Raw genomic sequence first — 18,726 nt, forward strand, 5'->3', positions numbered from 1 at the left:
CCAGGGGGCTGCAGGGCCTGGGCAGCCCCTCTGGTGAATTAGGGCAGGAAATGGGGTCAGTGCCGTGGCGAGCGCCGGCCAAATGGAAACCGGCCAAGGGATTACGGGAGAGGCAGTGACAGAGCCCAGGGCCATCTGATGGGAGAGGACACTGTCAGAACAGAGTGACAGCTCCTCACACAGCCTCTGCAGTTGTGACAGACAAAGCTGTTTGCTGTTTGCAAGGCTCACTGGGGAGCAGCATGGACCAGCTCGGGTGCTGCTGACTGCGAGGGGATCTCTCCAGAGCCTCTCCAAAACCAGGAGCTACCAACTCTGTCCACTCATCACCATCAGGCACAGCAACAGCCCCAGAGCAACTCCAGCAACTGGGAACAGGGAGCAACCCCAAGGGCATGGCTCAGGGAGGTGCTGAGCTGTTCCACAGGTCAAGAGAAGAGACACCACCTTCCCAATTTCATCTGCACAGCAAGCAGGTAAGAGCAGCCCCACCTTGGGCAACCTGCAAAGTTCCTGCATGGACATCTGTGAGCAGCAAGAGGAAAAAGAATACAAAACCTCAGAGTTCAGGATCCAAGGACACTGCAGAACTACAGGAGAGAGAAACTCAGCTGCAAGCAGCAAGGTGTCTGTGGAGCAGGGACAGATTTCAGCAGGGCTCAGGCCACAGAACTGGTGCCTTCTGCCTTGTCTGATCAGCATCAGCCCCCCTTCCTGGGGGCACATTTCCCCCCAAAAGGGCTTGGTAGCAGTCAGACAGCACGTGGGATCTCCTTGTTCTGCTGTAATCTCTCAACAAACCTCACCCTAGAGATGATGGACAGACAAGATGCTCATTTCTTCTCAGGAAAAACCAAAACCACAGAAGAACTGAGGTCACACAGCCACAATTTTGAGAAGCCCTGATTCTGCAATGAGCACACAGGGCTTGGTGTACATGTAAAATTAAAATGGACCCCACTTTTCACAGGCACTTGGGTATCACAGGCAATGAATCAGGGTTCTGCTTAAACAGAGAAGCACAGAAACACCTGAACCCTCTATCCACTCCTGCAAAGCTGCACTGCTGGCTTTGCAAACAGCGATTTTGCCAGGAGTGTTACAGCAAAACCAGTGGGCAAGAACAAGACCCTGGAGCCCTGACACTGGATTTTCCACTGAATCCCCTCTCCTGACTCCACTGCACAAAGAATCAGGAATGGAAATTCCTGGTGCCCCCTTTCACAAGCCAACAAGGCCACCCTGAGCCCAGTGGAACACAGCAGCACCCACTGACCCTGGGTCCTCATAAAGACCCTGCAAGAGCATTGGCTGCAACACCCAAGTAGGGCCCTGGATAAATCCTTGGACAAAAGACTTGTGCCAGGTTCCCTGCTGCCAGACACTGCACTGTTCCTGCTACTCAGGACAGCTCAAACTGAAGCTCTGGCCCTACAGTGAACCTCCCAGCTCCCTTCCCGGGCTTAAGAAATGAAAAAGAATAAAATAAAACATTATCTTTCTGCACATGAGCGTTCCTCCCTGCAAAGAAGGATTAAGCATGAACCCAGCAAAACTCAGGAGTGAGGCAAGGGCAAACACACCCCCTACTTGCCTACTGCAGAGAGGATAGAAAGCACTTGTTCCAAAAAAAATCTCCCAGCAACCAAAAGGTCGTGGGTCCATTCAATCCCCGGTGACGGCGTCATCGTAATAAACCCTGATAACGAAGCGATTACGTTAAAAGCTGTCAAGGGCTACGCTGACCAGAGCAGCCCTCTCTCTCACCAGCTTCAAGCAGCTTTGCAGGGGAGGGGAAAAAAAAAAAAGTCATAATTCAATCAGCCTGGAAAAGTCTATTCCCCACTGATCCCAAGCGATCAGCCTTCATGTCGAAGGAACATTACATTCAAGTCGCTGAAGATTTTCACCTTTTTTTTTTTTTTGCCTTCCCCTTTTTCATTTTTTAAAGCCAGAATTGAAAGGCAGCAAAGATAAAAACTGTGTTAAACTGGAACTGGTTCACTCGGGGGAAGGAGGAACATAATACTCTTTCTTCAGATGCTGTTTGGAATCCAGCCCCAGAAAGTAACATGACAACGGTCACCAGTGTCTGACGGATCCTGAAAGGCAGGAGCAGGAGAGCACAATATGGGCAAGCTGGGTGGAGATGGGGCCAGGAGAAGGGGGAGGAGGGCTATGGCAAGAGCTGTCAGGCAGCTCCCTCCCTTCTCTCCAGCTCTTTGCAGGCTTGGGGGCAACCCGAGGTTCAAAGCGGGCTGTGAGGGCCCAGCTGCCCTGTATGTCCCCCTGAGGTGGGACTGGGAACAATGGGAAGGCACCAGTGGGAAGCTGAAGAAGTTAGAAAATTAAACACATGGTCAGGTGTTGAACACTTCTTTAAACGCTGGAAAGGAGAGGGGGTGAGAAAAGGAGCAGGGTGAGAAAAGGAGCAGGGAAAGAGCAGAGTCACTTACTTTCAGCTACACAGTCTATCAGCAGCACGGAGAGGAGGTTCACGAGGGAGACCAGTGAAGACATCCCAGGGCTGGGAAGGATCCTCATCCTCTGCACTGGCCTTCGGCCCCAGCCGGGAAGGCTCCGGGTCAGCGGGACTCACAACGTCTCCCCAGCCTTGTCAGCACCTGTGGGGGCACAAAGGGGAGAGCATTGAGGGGGAGCTGGGTGGGCAGAGGGGGCACAAGGGAGAGAGCACTGAGAGGGAGCTGGGTGGGCAGAGGGGGCACAAGGGAGAGAGCACTGAGAGGGAGCTGGGTGGGCAGAGGGGGCACAAGGGAGAGAGCACTGAGGGGGAGCTGGGTGGGCAGAGGGGGAACAAAGGGGAGAGCACTGAGAGGCAGCTGGGTGGGCAGAGGGGGCACGAAGGGGAGAACACTGAGGGGGAGCTGGGTGGGCAGAGGGGTACAGGGTATAGAGCACTGAGGGGGAGCTGTGTGGGCAGAGGGGGCACAAAGGGGAGAGCACTGAGGGGAAGCTGGGTGGGTAGAGCCAAGCAGAGCCCAATGGGCAGCGGGGGCCCAAAGCAATTGCTGCCCACGGTCCCTTTGGGAAGCTCAGGCAGCTCCATGAGGACCTGACCAGCTCCATGGCCCAGCAGACTGGTGGGGACACGGGGCTGGTGGGCTCTGGCTCCCTGCCTGGGCAGGTGATGAAGTGAATCTCAGCACTCGCACTCACAGAGGGAGGGAACGGCGCAGGAAGGAGAAGGGGAATCAGGAGGCACCAACCACACAGAACCCACGTTTAAAGTTTAACACTCATCAGCTCCTCTCCCTCCCCAGCCCGGGAGACGCAGCAGCGCCGGCCGAGCAGCGCTGAGCAATGAGGTGTGAAGGGATGTGACCCGACAGGGCCCAGGGACCCTCTGAAAGGGCGATTTTTCCACAAAAGCGCAAAGAGAAGAAGAAAAACTGAAACCTCACACGTGAAAAACCCAGCAAGGAAGAAAAAAAAATCCCCCACCAAGAGGGAAGATGAAGTCGGAGATGTTTTCCCTTGGTCCCCTTTCATCTGCTGTGGTTTGGGGAGGGATCCTCTGTGCTGTGCAGCACTGACCCAACACAGCAACCCTGACCCTCAGCCTGGCATCACTGTGGGTGTTCCAGAGCCCCTCTTGCATGGGAAACACATGCTGGAGAGATTCCAGGCTTCTTTCCATGGCTTTCACTACATGTCTGAGAGGCCCTACTCCACTTGGTGCCTCAGTTTCCCCACTTGCAACACACAGAGGAACCGCTTTACTGAGCTACACAAAACAGGGAGAGAGAACACCTGGAGCGGGGAGTACCACACAGTTGATCCTGATGGATCAATAAACACAACCTCTAATGGCTGTGGGAGAGATTTTCTCCTGATCACCTCTGCCCTGGACGTGGCAGAGCGTGGCTGCAGGACACAACCAGCACATCAGCGCTGCTGCCACGGGGGAGAGGGAGCTCAGCACCCGCCTGCTCCCCTCACCCTGCCAGCACATTTCCATGGAGACAACTCCTGGCTCCAAATGAAGCTTACAGCTTTATCCTGATCCCTGTGCAAAGCTGGAATGGCATTAAGGGAGCTGTATTCTTAGCCACCACCCCAGTCCTGAGTGTCAATACTGCTCAACGCTTCCCTCAGTCACAGAGGTGAGCTCTGCCCCAGAAGGGCCGAAAATAAGAGTGAAAACTGCAGCCACAACCTCCTCCCAGGGTCGGCAGCTCAGAGGTTTCCCAGCAGCCAGACTGAGCTCTGGGATAATGGCCCAGAGCTGTGGAAGGATGCTCAGATCTGACAGATTCCTTCCCGCTATCGTTATGCCAATTAGAAATCAAACCCAGGGTTTATCACCTTTTGGAAAAAAGCCAGGTAGGAGATATTGTACAATGATCAAAGGCTTGGAAAGGACTAAGGGGATAGTGAGGCTGTTTAGGCTTTCTGATACACATCAGGGTGGGAGACTGTCAGGACAGGCAGTGTGAAGGGGCATTTTAATCTTTTTCTGTCCCATTAACTCTCCAAGGCTGAGCTGTACAGAATTAAAAGAAAAGGCAGGATAAACAAGAAGTCCCCATATGTACTCAGCCCTAAAGAGCAACTTTTTCAGACAGACGCTTTGGACTTGCACTTTGAGGATTACAAAGCCTCTGCTGTGTGCTCTGTGCTCCTCTAGATCCATCGTGCTTCAGCGCCGGCTCATGAAAACCGAGCATGAATACTGATACCAAAAAGAGAAAAGATCTGGATTCTGTCACTGGGAATCTCTTCAAATGTTTGTTCTAGACACACTCAGAGAAACACAGAGGCTCCAGCCAGCCTCAACTCGTGGTTTTCAGGGTTCCAGGGCGCAGAACAACGTGCTGGGGTTTCTTTTGTTGCTGCAGAGAGCAGGAACATCATGAATAGCTGCGATGGTAACTGTTAATTAAACTGGGGATGTGGTACCGATGCCAGCACAACAAATGGAGCCGTGTTGCTGCTCACTGGCTCTCCCTCCCTCCTGCTTCAGTCACACAGCTCCCAGTTCCCACCAGCAAGGCCGGAAGGGAGAAGGCAGGAGCTGGAGAGAGCAACCATCCACCCAAATATTTAGTTCCCTATGCTAAAATAAAACAAACCAAACCAGTGCTGGCTCAGCCACCATTTCAGAACCTCTCATTTTTCTTTATCAGAGCAATATATCCCCCCCCCCAGTCCTAAAAATGCCACCAAACATCTCCTTGAGCCTTGTCTGCTCTCCAAATATTTTTCTTTATCAGAGCAATATAAACCACCCCACAGATCCCCAAAAATGCCACCAAACATCTCCTTGAGCCTTGTCTGCTCTCCAAATATTTCTCTTTATCAGAGCAATATAAACCACCCCACAGTCCCCCAAAAATGCCACCAAACATCTCCTTGAGCCTTGTCTGCTCTCCAAATGCAGCACCAATGATCTTCCACGGCTCAGAGCAGCCAAGAGAATGTGCTGCTCTCCGAAGGATGGAGCTGAATGCAGGAATGTCAGGGAAATGTTCTGCCTCCTCCGGAGAGAGGAGCCTGGCAGCTCCACTCTCCCACCTCCAGCATGGCTTTCATGCCATATAATGGGCTCGGATGGAGAAGGTCTGGTAAAGGGGATACAGCAACAGCTCCAAGACTGGAGAAGGAGATGCCAGAGGGTGACACTTCCGCTCCGGTGCTAATGTGCTTCCCGGGCCCTTGACGGAGACAGAAAGTGCTGGCAGAGATATTAGGACATGTCAGCTTCAATCCAGCAACTCATCCTTCAGAGCAGGTACATCACTGGCTGTCTCCCCCCCCCGGATACGGGATTTTCAGGACAGCAGGATGTGCCCCCACCTGGTTCCCCTGCGGATACCGGGGACAAGCTGGGACGGAGTTTGCTCTGCTCCCTTGGGAGAGGCTGGAAACAGATTGATTCACGGCAAGATTCCCGCCTACAGTGCTGAACATGCCATGTTTGGAACCAGCTGCCACCCAACAAGGCCCTCCTGCCCTCCCAGCGGGGCTGAAAAGGTGGGAATTGTTCTGGTGGAAGCTCAAATCAGAAGGGCTCTGTCACCCATCCTCTGCCCTCCCCATGGCACAGCTTACCTTGTCTGTGCTCTTTGGAGCAGGTTTGCTCACTCCTGCCTGTCCCTGAGCACCCAGCCAAGCTCCTGGCACCAGCCAAGCCAACATAATGGCAGTTTTCCTGTGCTGCTCCACAGACCTGCAAACCCACACTAAATTCCCTGGCACGGGATCCCCTGCAACACAAGCAAACCACCTAATAGAGCTCAATCCTTGCTAAAGAATGCAATTAAGTGAAGCCATGGCCCCCAGTGGGGTCAGATTTGTGCTAGATACGGTCACATTTCAGGAATAAGATTAATTCTTACAGTAAAAGAGCTCCTGTAAGACATTCATTCTTGTGTGCTGCCTAATCTCTAGCTCTGAGCATGGCCTCGTGTGCAGCTTGTAAGAGCTGAGCCCGGGGTCTTGAAGAGCATTATTAAAAATAATAAAACTCAGAAGTGTTTGCAAGAAGCAGCTTCTCACTGCAGCTCCTCCAGCCAGGATGGAGCCAGGGATCTGCAGGGACCCAAGGGTGCAAGGCACAGAGGGTGAAGTGCTCAGAAGCACCTACATTTCTTAAGAGCTTAAGTTCCACTGAGAGTCAAAGGGACTTAATCTAAGCTCCTGTAAGATGCTTTTGAAGATTTTCCCCCCAGTAACTCCCATTTCAGAGGGTGCTGGATACCTTATGCCCTTAAGCTACTTTAGGTATCCCAGGGGATATAGGAGGAGGGGGCTTTATCTACAGACCAACTTGATTACCTTGGTCCTCACCACTTACAGGGGGACACGCTGCTAAAAAACAAGTGTCTGCACAGTTATGGATGCTGGGATGGGTCAGAGCCATGCAGGGATTTTCACACAATCACAGAATCATGGAATGGTTTGGGTTGGAAGGGACCTTAAAGATCATCTTGTCCCACCCTGTGCCATGGGCAGGAACACCTTCCACTAGACCAGGTTGCTCCAAGCCCTGTCCAACCTGGCCTTGAACACTTCTAGAGTTGGAGAATTCACAACCTCTCTGGGCAACATTTTGCCCTTTGTTACTTTTTCTTAGCCCCGATGGGGCTGGTAATTGAAACATTTGCTCTGCATTAAAAAAAAAAAAAACAAACAACAAACAGGAGGGATGGACCTTGCCTTCATTTCGGATTCATTACAATATAACAACTTGAAAAAAAAAAAATCACAAAGAAGCATTTGGGCTTCTCTTCTGTTCCACCTGCCCCTGAAGGGGAGAAGGGGGATTTTAAAGAAATTCTCTGCAAAAAGTTCCACCCAGATCTAGGAGATTATTAAACATCTTCATTTTGAGCAGCTGCTGTGGGAGAATTGCTCCCATTAGGCACATCAATCGGAGCAAACACCTTGCAGGCAGAGGGCTGCACTGAGGGCTCTTCCTTCCAGCAGCACCAGCTTAGTTTGTGCTGCCTATTAACAGAGGTCAGTGGGTCACTTCATTTCCTCCCAGCAACCTCTTTAAAGAGAGAAAGAAAAGCTTTTAGCACAACCACCAGCTCATTTGTCACCTCCCCTGGGGAGGGGAGAGATGAAATTTGAATTCACCACCCCACAATTCCTGCTTGCTCCTACCCAACACCCTGCCCTCAGCAAACCCCACCTCACCAGGGCTGGGATGAGGAAACCTGGCACTGGTGGTTTGTTCAAGGTGGCTCCTGCCTGCTTGGACCTGGCCCAGGAGCCCACCTTGGTACCTCTCCTGTGGGTTCTGGGGAGCAGTGCTGGCTCTGAAAGCCTGCACAGCCCATGTCATAGAATTACAGGATGGTTTGGGTTGCAAGGGACCTTAAAGATGATCCAGTTCCACCCCTTGCCATGGGCAGGGATGCCACTCACTGGATCAGGGTGCTCAGGGCCCCCATCCAAGGTGGCCTTCAATATTTCCACGGATGGGACATCCACACTCAGGTTGCTTTGCTGGCAAGTGTTTGGCTCTTTCCTGGGGAAACAGGGCATGAAGAGAGGAGCTTCAGAGTACATGTTTCTGACACCTCCTAACTCATAACACACTGACCAGCCCAGTCCTGTTTAATGGGCAGGGAGAGACCACAGTCATGAAAGTGTTGGTAGCAGGGAGGGAGATGCTGCCTCTGCTCCAAAAGCTCAACCCCAGATCTTGGTTAGACAGGAAAACCCCAAGGACACTCACCCAGAGATCAGGTCTGCACACAGCAGCATCACTGCTGCTCCCAGGATTGGCTCCTGGCAGAGGAAAAACCAACCAAACCCGCCAACCACAAGAGCAAAGTGCCAAAAGTCCAACAAGTCCCAGTGCCAGAGCCGTGCACATCCTTTCCCCGCACCAGGGAGACCCTGCAGCCCTCCCTGTGCCTGCTGAATCCTGCTCCTCAGGCCAGCAAAGCTCCCAAAATAACTCTGCCTTCTGGGCCCCTTCATCCCATCAAAGACACCCTGGCTTTGTGGAGCCTGTTGCTGCTGAGAGGACCAGTCTGGGCTGGGGCACAGGGGGCTGTGGTGCTGCCATATCCCGTGGGATCCCCTTCCCACAGCGCTTCGAGACACCTTAATTAAACAAACACAACCCCCATGATCAGCAAAGCTCACCTCAAGACTAACTGGTGGCTTTAGCTGCCCGGTTCCAAGGGCTGTGCAGAAAGGACTGATCCTAAAAGATGCCTGATCCTGCCCAAAAAACGAGGCGTTGGAGCATTTCCAAGTCAGTCCCTCCCCTCCAAAGCTGCTGGACACAGTTGCTCTTCTAGGCTCAAATGCAACTCCCCAACCCACTTCAAAACACAGGCCATGGGCTTGGCAAACACAATTAGAGCAGGCAGCAGAGATCCTTCAGAGTGAAGCACGGCTGTTTATCTATCACCGGGTTACTTAGATCTTAAAAAAATATTTACAAGAAAGAGGCAGAGTATTATCTTCCATGGGGAAACAAACACAGATGGAGGAAAAAAAAAGAGCTTTGATCAGGACTGTCTCGGTCCTACTCGCTGCTTTTCATCCCCAGATCTCCAAGTGCTTTAATATGACAGTATTATCCCTTTTTACAATGTGGGAAACCAGAGGAAACTGCACAGTAAGACAGCTCACTGTGTTAGCACGCACACAGACACACACACAACATCTTTCCTCCTTCCTGCACCATTTCTAGTCCTCTCACATGTGTGAAGTGCCCAAGCAACAGGCAAAAGGGGCATTTTGGGGCGTAGCAATGCAGGTGTTGCGGGAGGTGTTACTCCCTGCCCAGGGGTGCAATGGCTCACTAAGGGTTAAGCTGTGGTGGCTGCAGGAGAAATGAGACAGGAGAGCTCCGAGTTGGGCTCCAATCGTCAGGAGAAATTAATTTCCCCCCAGCCTGTCCCCCACAGTGACAGCTCTGACAGGCAGTGATGTATCACAGAGCATTCAGCAGGTGCAGCACAGCACGGACAGGGCAGAGGGGACGTCGCCGCAGCCGGAGGGATGCGGCAGCGAGGGGAGGAGGACAAGGAGCAGGAGGAGGAAGCACAGCTCCCATGGCCTGGCTGCACCCTGATAAACCCAAGCCCATCCACGCTTTGGGGTGCTGCAGCCACAGGAGGACCCCAAAGGACCCTCCCCTGCAAAAAGTCAGTGGCAGCACCAGCGAGAAGGAGGCAATGCTGGAGCCACCAGAAATGCCAGGAGCATCCTCCAGAGCGGGGCTGAAGATGTGGCTTCTCCTCTGCCTCTGTGCACACAGGGCAGGGCTGGGCTATCCTCTGGGATGCACTAAGGGAAGGACTGGATTGACACAGGACCACACTCCCCTCCACCCCATCCCCTTCCCCTCGCTCCCACACAAACACATCCTTCAGCATTTCCCAACAAACCCCCACGATCTCCGCCGGGCGCCCGACGGCATCAGCGATCGTCAACTAAATTGCCTTGTGGTTCTGGGTAATACTTTGCGTTTCTTCTTGCAGGCCTCAGAGCTTTATTTATTTATTTAGGAAGTCATTCATCATTAGCCCCAGCTCAGCTGCCTGACAGACTGGGAGCTCCTTGGGGCACATCCCGTCTCCGCGCTTGCCACGCGCGCACCGACAGCGCTGGGTAAATAACCGTCCGTCAGCCGCGTCCTGCAGCATCCTCAGCTCAGCGAGGGGAATAAACACCATCCTCTGCCAGCAAATAATGCTGAAACCACCAGCATCCCCCTCCCAGAGCACCTGCACCCCAAGCCTGGGAGCCAGGTTGATGGGTGATGCTGAGTTGCTGCGACCTGCTCAGGACTGGTGGGGGAACACAGGGCTCTGCTCTGTGCTGGCGCAGCCTCACCTCAAGTCTTGGGGCAGTTTGGGAGCCACAATATAAGAAGGATTTGAAGTTATTAGAGTGTACAGTGGTGGCCACAGAGATAGGAAAGGATCTAGATGGGAAGTCATAAGAGGAGTGGCTGGTTCAGCTGGAGCAAAGGAGACTGAGGGGAGACTCCTCGGGGTCTGTAGCTCCTCCCAAGGGGAGGCTGAGGGGAAGGGACTGAGCTCTGCTCTGGGACCAGGGACAGGAGCCAGGGAAGGGCTGGAGCTGTGCCAGGGAGGGTGGGATGGATCTCAGGGAAAGGTTCTACCCCCAGAGGGTGCTGGGGCACTGCCCAGGCTCCCCAGGGCAGTGGGCACAGCCCCAAGGCTGCCAGAGCTCCAGGAGCGTTTGGACAACGCTCTGAGGGACAGGATGGGATTGTTGAGGTGCCTGTGCAGGGCCAGAAGTTGGACTGATGACCCTTCCCACTCAGGATATTCCATGATTCTATGAATATACTCCCAACTTCTGACCAACAGCACCAGCCTGCAGCTCCTTCAGATACACACTGTCCCTTGCAGGAGATGTGACATCACTCACAGCCACGTTGGTTGCTGGCAACCTACAGGTCAGTGTCCTATTACACAAGTCCTCCCTCTGAAACTCTTGCACTGGCAGGAGCACTAACACCTCTCCCTGTCACACCATCCCTTCTCTGACCTGGACAATGTAGCCATAACCGTCACTGGACCTTTTCCAAATCAGAGATACAATGCACCACTCAAACACAGCAGAGGGGAAAAAAGAAAAAAAAGACAAGAACTCAGCAAAGAGCCCAACCAAACATCTGCTCACCAACAGCCAAACTCCAACAGCCTTTCTCACGTCTGCAGTCCAAGCTAAGAAAAAGCCTTTTTCCACCCCAGATCTAATGCAGGTTCAGATCAGCTCCACATTCCTGGGGAGGACAGACTGCCTGGACTCACATCTGTGTGTGTCCAATTAAGAACACATGAGAAAACCACTCAACAACGAAGAACCAGTGCTTTCCTGACCTACAGCATGGCACAAAGATGACCTGCACTGGGAAGAGCCCATCCAGATGGCATCAGTCCCTCTGAGCAGGCTAATCCCTCCAGCTTTGGCTTACTGCTCCCTTCACACAGAAGCTTGGATGCTGCTGCATCTTGCGACCTTCTCCACCCTCCAAACGGCTCTGCCAGGTCTGCATGGGGACTCCCTTTGTGTCAGCAGCAGGAAGGAGTGATGGCCCCCTCCTCCACCCCAAAAACCCTGTCAAACAGGGGGTCAAACACCATTCCTGGAGGTGACATCGATGCTCCTTGCTGATGGCAGCTCAGCTGCTGAGAGGAACCTGCCTGGCCTTCCTCCAGCTCCTCCACAGCTTTCTGCTGCCCTCTGAGAGCAACTTTAGCTGCTTTCTCACAAAATAGGTGGTTGTTACTGAAAAGTCTTGTGCAAACTCTCTCCTGAGAGAGGACAAGCAGTGGGTTCCCAAAGCCCAAAAGCCCCAGCAGCCAGGCCAGGAGCACAGGAGGCCAGTCCCTGCCCCGCAGAGGTCCATCACTGCAGGAAGGACTTTGGCCAAGTGAGGCAACCTGCCCACCTACTGCTGGCTGTGAGCTTGTGTCCAAGCAAAGCATCTTCCAGCAGCCTTCAGCTCGAGCAGGAAGAAAACGGAAACAAAAAAAAAAAAAAAAGAAAAGAGAGATGAAAAATCGAAAGGAAGAAAAAACATTCCAGAAAGTTAATTAGGAACACGAGGGTGCTTTATCAGTTCCGGCTCAGAGTGCTGGATGGGTGTAGGATGTCACCAGCCCTCGCGCAAGAACGACCTTCTCATTACAGGCGATCGCTGATCGATCGCCTCCGTTTGTTATCTTCATCAGCCCTCAGATCCTCCCCTGAACCCGACACCAGGCAGCCTAATGGGAGCTGAGGAAGGGGGTGGCAGTGGGACCCTCCTGGTGCACCCACCAGAGCTCACCAGCATCCCCCCAGGGAGGGCAGAACGAACAGCCCCAGATTTTGCAAGGCTCATTTCTTACCCCCACACAGACACAGTCCCCAGTAAGATGAGTTATGGAAATAACCCCCAAAATCCCTGAATGACACACATGCACACACCTCACACCAAAACCAAAACACAAACTCTCTCCAAAACACGAGGACCTGGGAAATTCCAACCAGCCACTACAGAGCCAGGCAAGGACCCTGCTCCCACACAGCCCACCGAACCCAGGGGGGCTCCTGGTGAGGATCTCAAAGCTGCTCTGAATTTACACTAAGACACAGGAAAACATGACCTCCTGATGATCATCTTTAGGGTTCCCCATGGTTGGGATGCAGAGGAAATGCCCTTGCTTTCTCATTCTGCAAGAGGCAATTAAACCCCAGAGGCTGGAACACCTCAAGGCCACCCACAGGCAAGCCAGGAGCCTGGGGAAACAAAAAAGAAAGAAAGAAATTTCCTTCTTATGGCCTGTACATCTCATGGTCACTGCTGTCTGCACACCCCCAGGCAGCCAGGCTGGGAGATGCCACGGGATTGCTGCAATCCCTGGGGAAGGATGGAGCTGCACACACTCTCTGCACATCAGTGAAAAACAAATGAGAGGAAATAAAAGTAGTGAAGCAAACACGCAAAGTTTCTCCTAATTGCTATTTGGTGGTAAATGAAAATCATTGTGGCAACAGTGCGGCTGATGAGCTGTTTGGTTTCCTCACAGCCCATGGAAGAGGGAGAGCTGTGTGAGGAAGGGATAGATGAGACAGGAGGGCGAGTGGCTGCTCAAATCCCCCTGCCAGCGAGGACGGGCTCCTGAGCCGCAGTAAGAGGGATAAAGAGGCTTGTCTTTCTTTGTCCACAGCGCAGAGCTGGCTTCATCACCACAGCTTGCATCTTGCTGATTAGTGACCAGCAAGGAAAGCTAATCAAGGTTATTAGGAAGTGCTGTCTTCCCTGGGTTTCACAGCTGCCTCCTCAGGAGGACACAGGGTAATGTGGCTCCCACAGCCACCAGCCCATCAATGCCTCCAGAGGTCCTTTTTCCACCCCAGGATCAAGTGTGCTGCCATCAAGCCCCACACAGAGTGCACCCCTTGGGCACCAAGGACACAGGAATGTCACTTCTTGGCCTCCCCTCTCTAGTTTTCCCTGCCTTCTCCTTCAGCATTCGTTCCCTCCCCACTTCCTTGCCAGGCGCTCCAGCCCTGCCAGCCAACACAGGGGGTTAAACTCCATAAAGAGGATTTGGTTTTGAGCTTGCAAGACAGAAGATGAGCAAATCCCTTCCCTTGCTCTGGCAGGAATCCTGTGTCTCAGACCCACCAGCCAGGGGAGATTAAGAAAGGAGGAGAGAAAGAAAAAAACCCATCCATCACTTGCTGCCGTGATCTCATCTGAATTTAAGAGCTAAGCTGGGAGGATGCTGGGTCACTGCTTGGGCTGGTGGAGCCCTGCAGACCAGCAGGCACCAGAACAGACTGGAGAGAGTCTTAGGCTGCACTGCTCAAGGTCAGCAACGGGGTTAGGAAGCCACATCCACGCTCTGTGCTTGCTTTCCCTGCGATTTAATTCTGGGCTGTCTGTCTAGGGAAGCCTCTGGCTCTTGTCACATCTTTGCAGAGAGCCCTGGCTGCAGTGGGTGCCTCCAGGAGTTACCTTCATGCATTGACTGAAGCCCCACAAACCACACCAATGTGCAGCAATGCCTGGATGACACAAGCCAGGAGCGATTCCGAACCAAGCGGCTCAGCCAGGCAGGGCTCTGCTGCCATTTTCATCTTCCACATGAGATGCAAAATTAAGAGGCTGCAAAATAGGCAGAAACTGGGAGTAACACCACCCTTGTGATCTCACCTGGCCGGTTTACTTCTATTAAACATGATATTCCTCCCTTTCTGCTCTGAGCAGCTGTAGCTTCATGGTCCTGCCAGGCCAACAGACATCCCAGACTAGAGGTGGCTGCTTCCACTGGAGGGGATACAGCAATCCCAGCCACACCAGGGACGCATCAGAGCCGGCTTAAAACATTTATAAGCATTCAGAGATTGATAACATCCCTCCTGGAGCAGGCTGTAGGAAAGGAGCTTGTGAGAGCACCACGGGAGAACCTTCCCATTACCCAGGATCCAAGAAGCCTCCACCTGCTCGGCACGTCGCTTCCTATTTCCCTTCAAACCAGCATAAGGGGTTTTTTTGACAAGCTGCTGAGATCATCTCGGTGTCTTTGCAGCAGTCAATCATGACAAGGATCAGGCAGGGAGATTTTTTCCGAGTAGGCTGGCTGAGTGTTCACGGCAATGTTTTTGTGATGCCGAGCAGCAGCAGCGCCCGCGAGGAGCGGGCCATGAATTAAACATGTGATAATATTTACTCGGCAGGTGAGGACCATCAGCACGCACTGGGCTCTGCCTGGCCGGGGAGGAGCACTCCATGTGTCCTCCATTTTCAGCAGGACAAGCCTTGGAACAGCAAATGCTTTCCCTCGTGCCGAGCAGGAGGTTTCCAGGGTCTCTGACCCCTCTGCCTGCTCAGCCAGCGCTCGGGAATGACTCGTCCATCTTCGGAGGCACCGAGCCAAACAGGAATGGGTCCAACAACAAATCTCTCCTTCGGACACGCAGGAGCCACCATATTGCAGAAAATGCCTTTATTGTCACTGCACCATCTGGAGTTGCCAGGAAATGCAACTTTTTTGTCCCCATCCATTACCAAAGGGAGAGAAATCTACTGTCCCCTGAAAGGCAGAACTTCCCGCTTTCTCCTGGCACCGGGGAGAAGAGGTGGGTGAACAAGAGCTGAGGCTCCCACAGCACCTTCAGGATTTACAAGCCTCACTGTCTCTGCTTTTGGGAGACAATCTACAGCCTCCGCCTTGGAATCCCAGAATGGTTTGGGTTGGAGGAACCTTAAAGATCATCTTGTTCCAGAGCCCTACCATGGGAAGGGACACCTTCCAGCAGAAGGTGGAAGCCATCCCAGCTCAGACCTGTCAGCACCACTCAGGGGTTCCATCTTGCTCGAAAACACAGTGTCTTGTGCTTAAATTTCCTAAAACCAGAGGAGCTGAGAACCCCCCATTTTATCTCTTTCACCAGAAGCTGGGCACGGTGTGGCTGGTCCAGAGGGGCACCTGGAGCATCTCCCAGTGGGAGGACATTGCTGGTGCTCCATGGGAGAGGCCATCTGGGGCTGAGCCAGGCAGGCAGGGACCCGGGGAACAGCCCAGGGATGGGAACACCATCCCTGCAGGTTTTTAGGAAGGCCAGACATGATCTGCCTCCGACTTCCAAAGACACGATGCTGCCCTGGGCCAGGGAGATCGACCAGTTGACCTTCCAACCTCCCTTCTGTCATTACTTTCTATCATTTTACAACCTCTCTAAACGGTTCATTTATCCTGACTGAATTCCTGCTGCATCTTGCTCATCAGCCAGCTGGGCAGCACCTTCCTCCAGTCACACCATGTGAGGGCAAAGCTGCTGCAGGTGCACAGATGGACCCAGCACAGGGGCAGCGACAGGGCAGAAAATAAGGGGTGGGGGGAGCCCCAAACAACTCTTGCTGAAAAAACAGTGCGAAAAAGCATCTTAAATCCCACAACTTCGGGCCTGTTTGTTGGCCTGAATTAAGCCCAGGCCCTGAAGGCGATACCTCGTGGCCAGGGCGCTCTTGCCTTGGAGGGGTCAGTGTTTCCAGCAACAAGGACACCAATTAAAGCTTTTAACGATGCAAGCCCAGGACCTTGCTGAGCCCCAAGCTGCCTCTGCCCAAAGCTCCCTCTGCTAATAACCCAGTGCTGCGGCCGAGCCACGGGTGCTGGGCTGCCTTAAATATTTATGACAATCATAGATTGCTTCTTTCCTCCCCATAATGATGCCCTCACGTGCTCCCTCCCCAACACAAGAAAGCACCAGTCTCCTCCCAGTGCCTCCAAGAGCATCGGCACGTCTCCGGAGTAGCAAGGCAGGGTGCCAGGGAGGGATTTTATTTTGTTTTTTAAGCCTCCCCCCCCAGCCCTTTCCCACTACAGCCTCGGCTCGAGTTCTCTCGTTAATCTAATTGTTCTCCTAATGAAGATCTGCAATTCCTCAAACATTAATTACCAACGGCAGCAGCAGCAGCAGCTGTGGAACAAGAGCTCCCTGTTCCTAATAATACGCTTCACACTTTCGCCTGCCACAGCTCAATTTAGCTTTGCGTGATTTGGCTGGGGGCAGATAAATAATATTCCAGCTATGGGGCTCTGAAGACAAACCCAGGAGGAGGCAAAGCTCTCCCCACACCCTGGGGGCTTCAGAGTATTGTAGGTCCTTGGCTGGCTGCTAAAAATCCCTGGTTTGTTCCACCTGCATCTCCCTGGCCCAAGGCTGCGCCTCCATCGTGGCACCGTCTCCATCCTGGAAGGTGTAAAGAGCTCTGCAAGCAGCCAGGGAGGGGAAGCTGGGAGGGAAAGAGAGGTGCTGCATCCCCGTCCCCATCCCCACACTGAGCACCAGGGCAGTGCAAATAAACCAGTGAGAAAGTGAGAGCAGGGGCAGGCAGGGAGGAAACACAGAAGTGGGATGGGCCTGGGCGGTCGGGAATGAGTCAGGGGATGGAGGAGGAGGGAAGGGGGAGAGCAGCTGAGGGAGGCCGAAGCTCCAAGCCATTATTTGTTTCACTCGCAGTAAAATGGAAAATAAATGAAGAGGAAGGTTAGTGACTTGAAGAAGAAGACTTGAGTAGGACTGCAGGGCTGGGGGAAGGCTGGTGTGGCACGTGGTGATCCAGGCAGCTCCTGCACCCGGTGGGATCACACGGATTCCACAACCCCAGGACCCTGAGCATGGTCCCATCGTGCCCATAAACCAGCAATGGCTTTGGCTACAGCTCTGGAGATGAAGGAAAGAACAAGCACACAGGTGCAGAGCCAGCAGCAACACTGTCACTGAAACGTGGAGAGGCCCTGGCACAGGTTGCCCAGAGAAGCCGTGGCTGTCGCATCCCTGGAAGTGTCCAAGGCCAGGTTGGATGGGGCTTGGAGCATCCTGGTCTCATGGAAGGTGTCCCTGGCCATGGCAGGGGGTGGAACAAGATGATCTTTAAAGTCCCTTCCAACCCAAACAATTCTGTGATTTTTGGGGGCAAAATTCACCCCCCTCATCCACCATGATCCATAACGCTGCTATGGAAAAACACTGTTCCTGTTCACTAAGGTCAACCCCTTCCAATCCATCATTATCTCCAGCCCAAGGGCACAGGGGGGGAGTGGGGAGGAAGCCATGCCCCAGCAGAGGAGAGCTGCCAGCCAGGTCCTTCCTTACAAAAGAGGCTGAAAACCATGGGTTAGGAGAAGCAGCTGGAATGGCCGGAGCCAGGAAAAGCTGCAGTAGCCCCTCTCGCCAGCACTGTGCAGCCAAAAATACACAAGGGGAACAAAACAACACATACACACAACAACAAAAAAAAAAAAAAAAAAAAAAAAACCAAAAAAAACAACCCACAAGAGTTTTCAGTGACAAAAGCAAACAAATAGATTTGTGAATAAATATTGATTTGACAGGAAGTGAGACAAACCCTTCCAAAAACACTCGCTGGCACCAGATCCCTCTCCCAGCACAATGAGCAGCCGTCATCATTTCATGGGTGCCTTTGCACAGCTTGAGCTGCTTCAGGGTTTTGGTTTGTGGGGTTTATTGGTGTCCCCCGTGCCAGGCACTAGCATTGTCTTGAGAGATCTCAAGAAGTAAACACAGACTGAGGAGGCTGTGCTGGGCAAAGCGAGCAAAAAACCTCACTATTCATTCACCCTAATATCTCTCCAGGAGGGGACAGGTGGCCAGTTAATGCTCTCCAGCCCTACAGGCTCGGTTTGGTCTGAAGGAGTTAAATCTTCCTTCAGCCAAAGCTCAGGGCTGAGTCAGACCCAGAGTCAGAGGGCCATGGGCTGCTGCTCCACTCGCTTTTTCCTGACCGCAAACACATCTGCGCATACCCTGATCCTCCACAGACACACACACGGGCCTTTCATCCCGGGAAAGCCCCCCCAGCGCTGCTGCTTTGCAAAAATTAATTAACGTGCCCATACGGGGAATTTCAAGGCTTGGTTCCCACTACAAAGCGGGCATCTCTGGGGGAGATGGGTGGGAGAGATGGGCACCGGGTGGGAGAGATGGGCACCGGTTCCTCGACGGCAGCGCTGGGATTGTGGGGGGATAGCCCAGATCCAGCACACAGCAGGGACCTGCCCTTCCCCTGCCTTGTAGAACCCTTTGTGCTGGGTTAGGAAACCTCCTGCTGAACCCTACTTTGCCCCCTGCAGGCCCCCAAGAGCCACACTGGTGCAGTAAAGAGGACCAAGACCAGCATCACTCATATTTGGTGGTTTCCCACTGAATTCCCAGCCTTGCTCTGCTTATGGGATT

At 53.0% G+C, this 18,726-nt stretch overlaps 1 protein-coding gene across 18 annotated transcripts in view; it reads right to left on the reverse strand.

Moving 5' to 3' along the window:
* PTPRS (protein tyrosine phosphatase receptor type S) overlaps nucleotides 1-18,726 on the reverse strand; it is a 166,761-nt gene that overhangs the window by 100,018 nt on the left and 48,017 nt on the right. For all 18 annotated transcript variants that reach the window (XM_032712221.1, XM_032712214.1, XM_032712213.1 and 15 more), the window contains one exon: nucleotides 2,457-2,624. In XM_032712221.1, coding sequence (XP_032568112.1) covers nucleotides 2,457-2,544 — 88 coding nt within the window. In that variant the 5' untranslated portion in view covers nucleotides 2,545-2,624. The remainder of the gene's footprint in view (nucleotides 1-2,456; nucleotides 2,625-18,726) is intronic.

Source organism: Chiroxiphia lanceolata, chromosome 27, assembly GCF_009829145.1.
Source record: "Chiroxiphia lanceolata isolate bChiLan1 chromosome 27, bChiLan1.pri, whole genome shotgun sequence".
NCBI classification, from domain to species: Eukaryota; Metazoa; Chordata; class Aves; order Passeriformes; family Pipridae; genus Chiroxiphia; species Chiroxiphia lanceolata.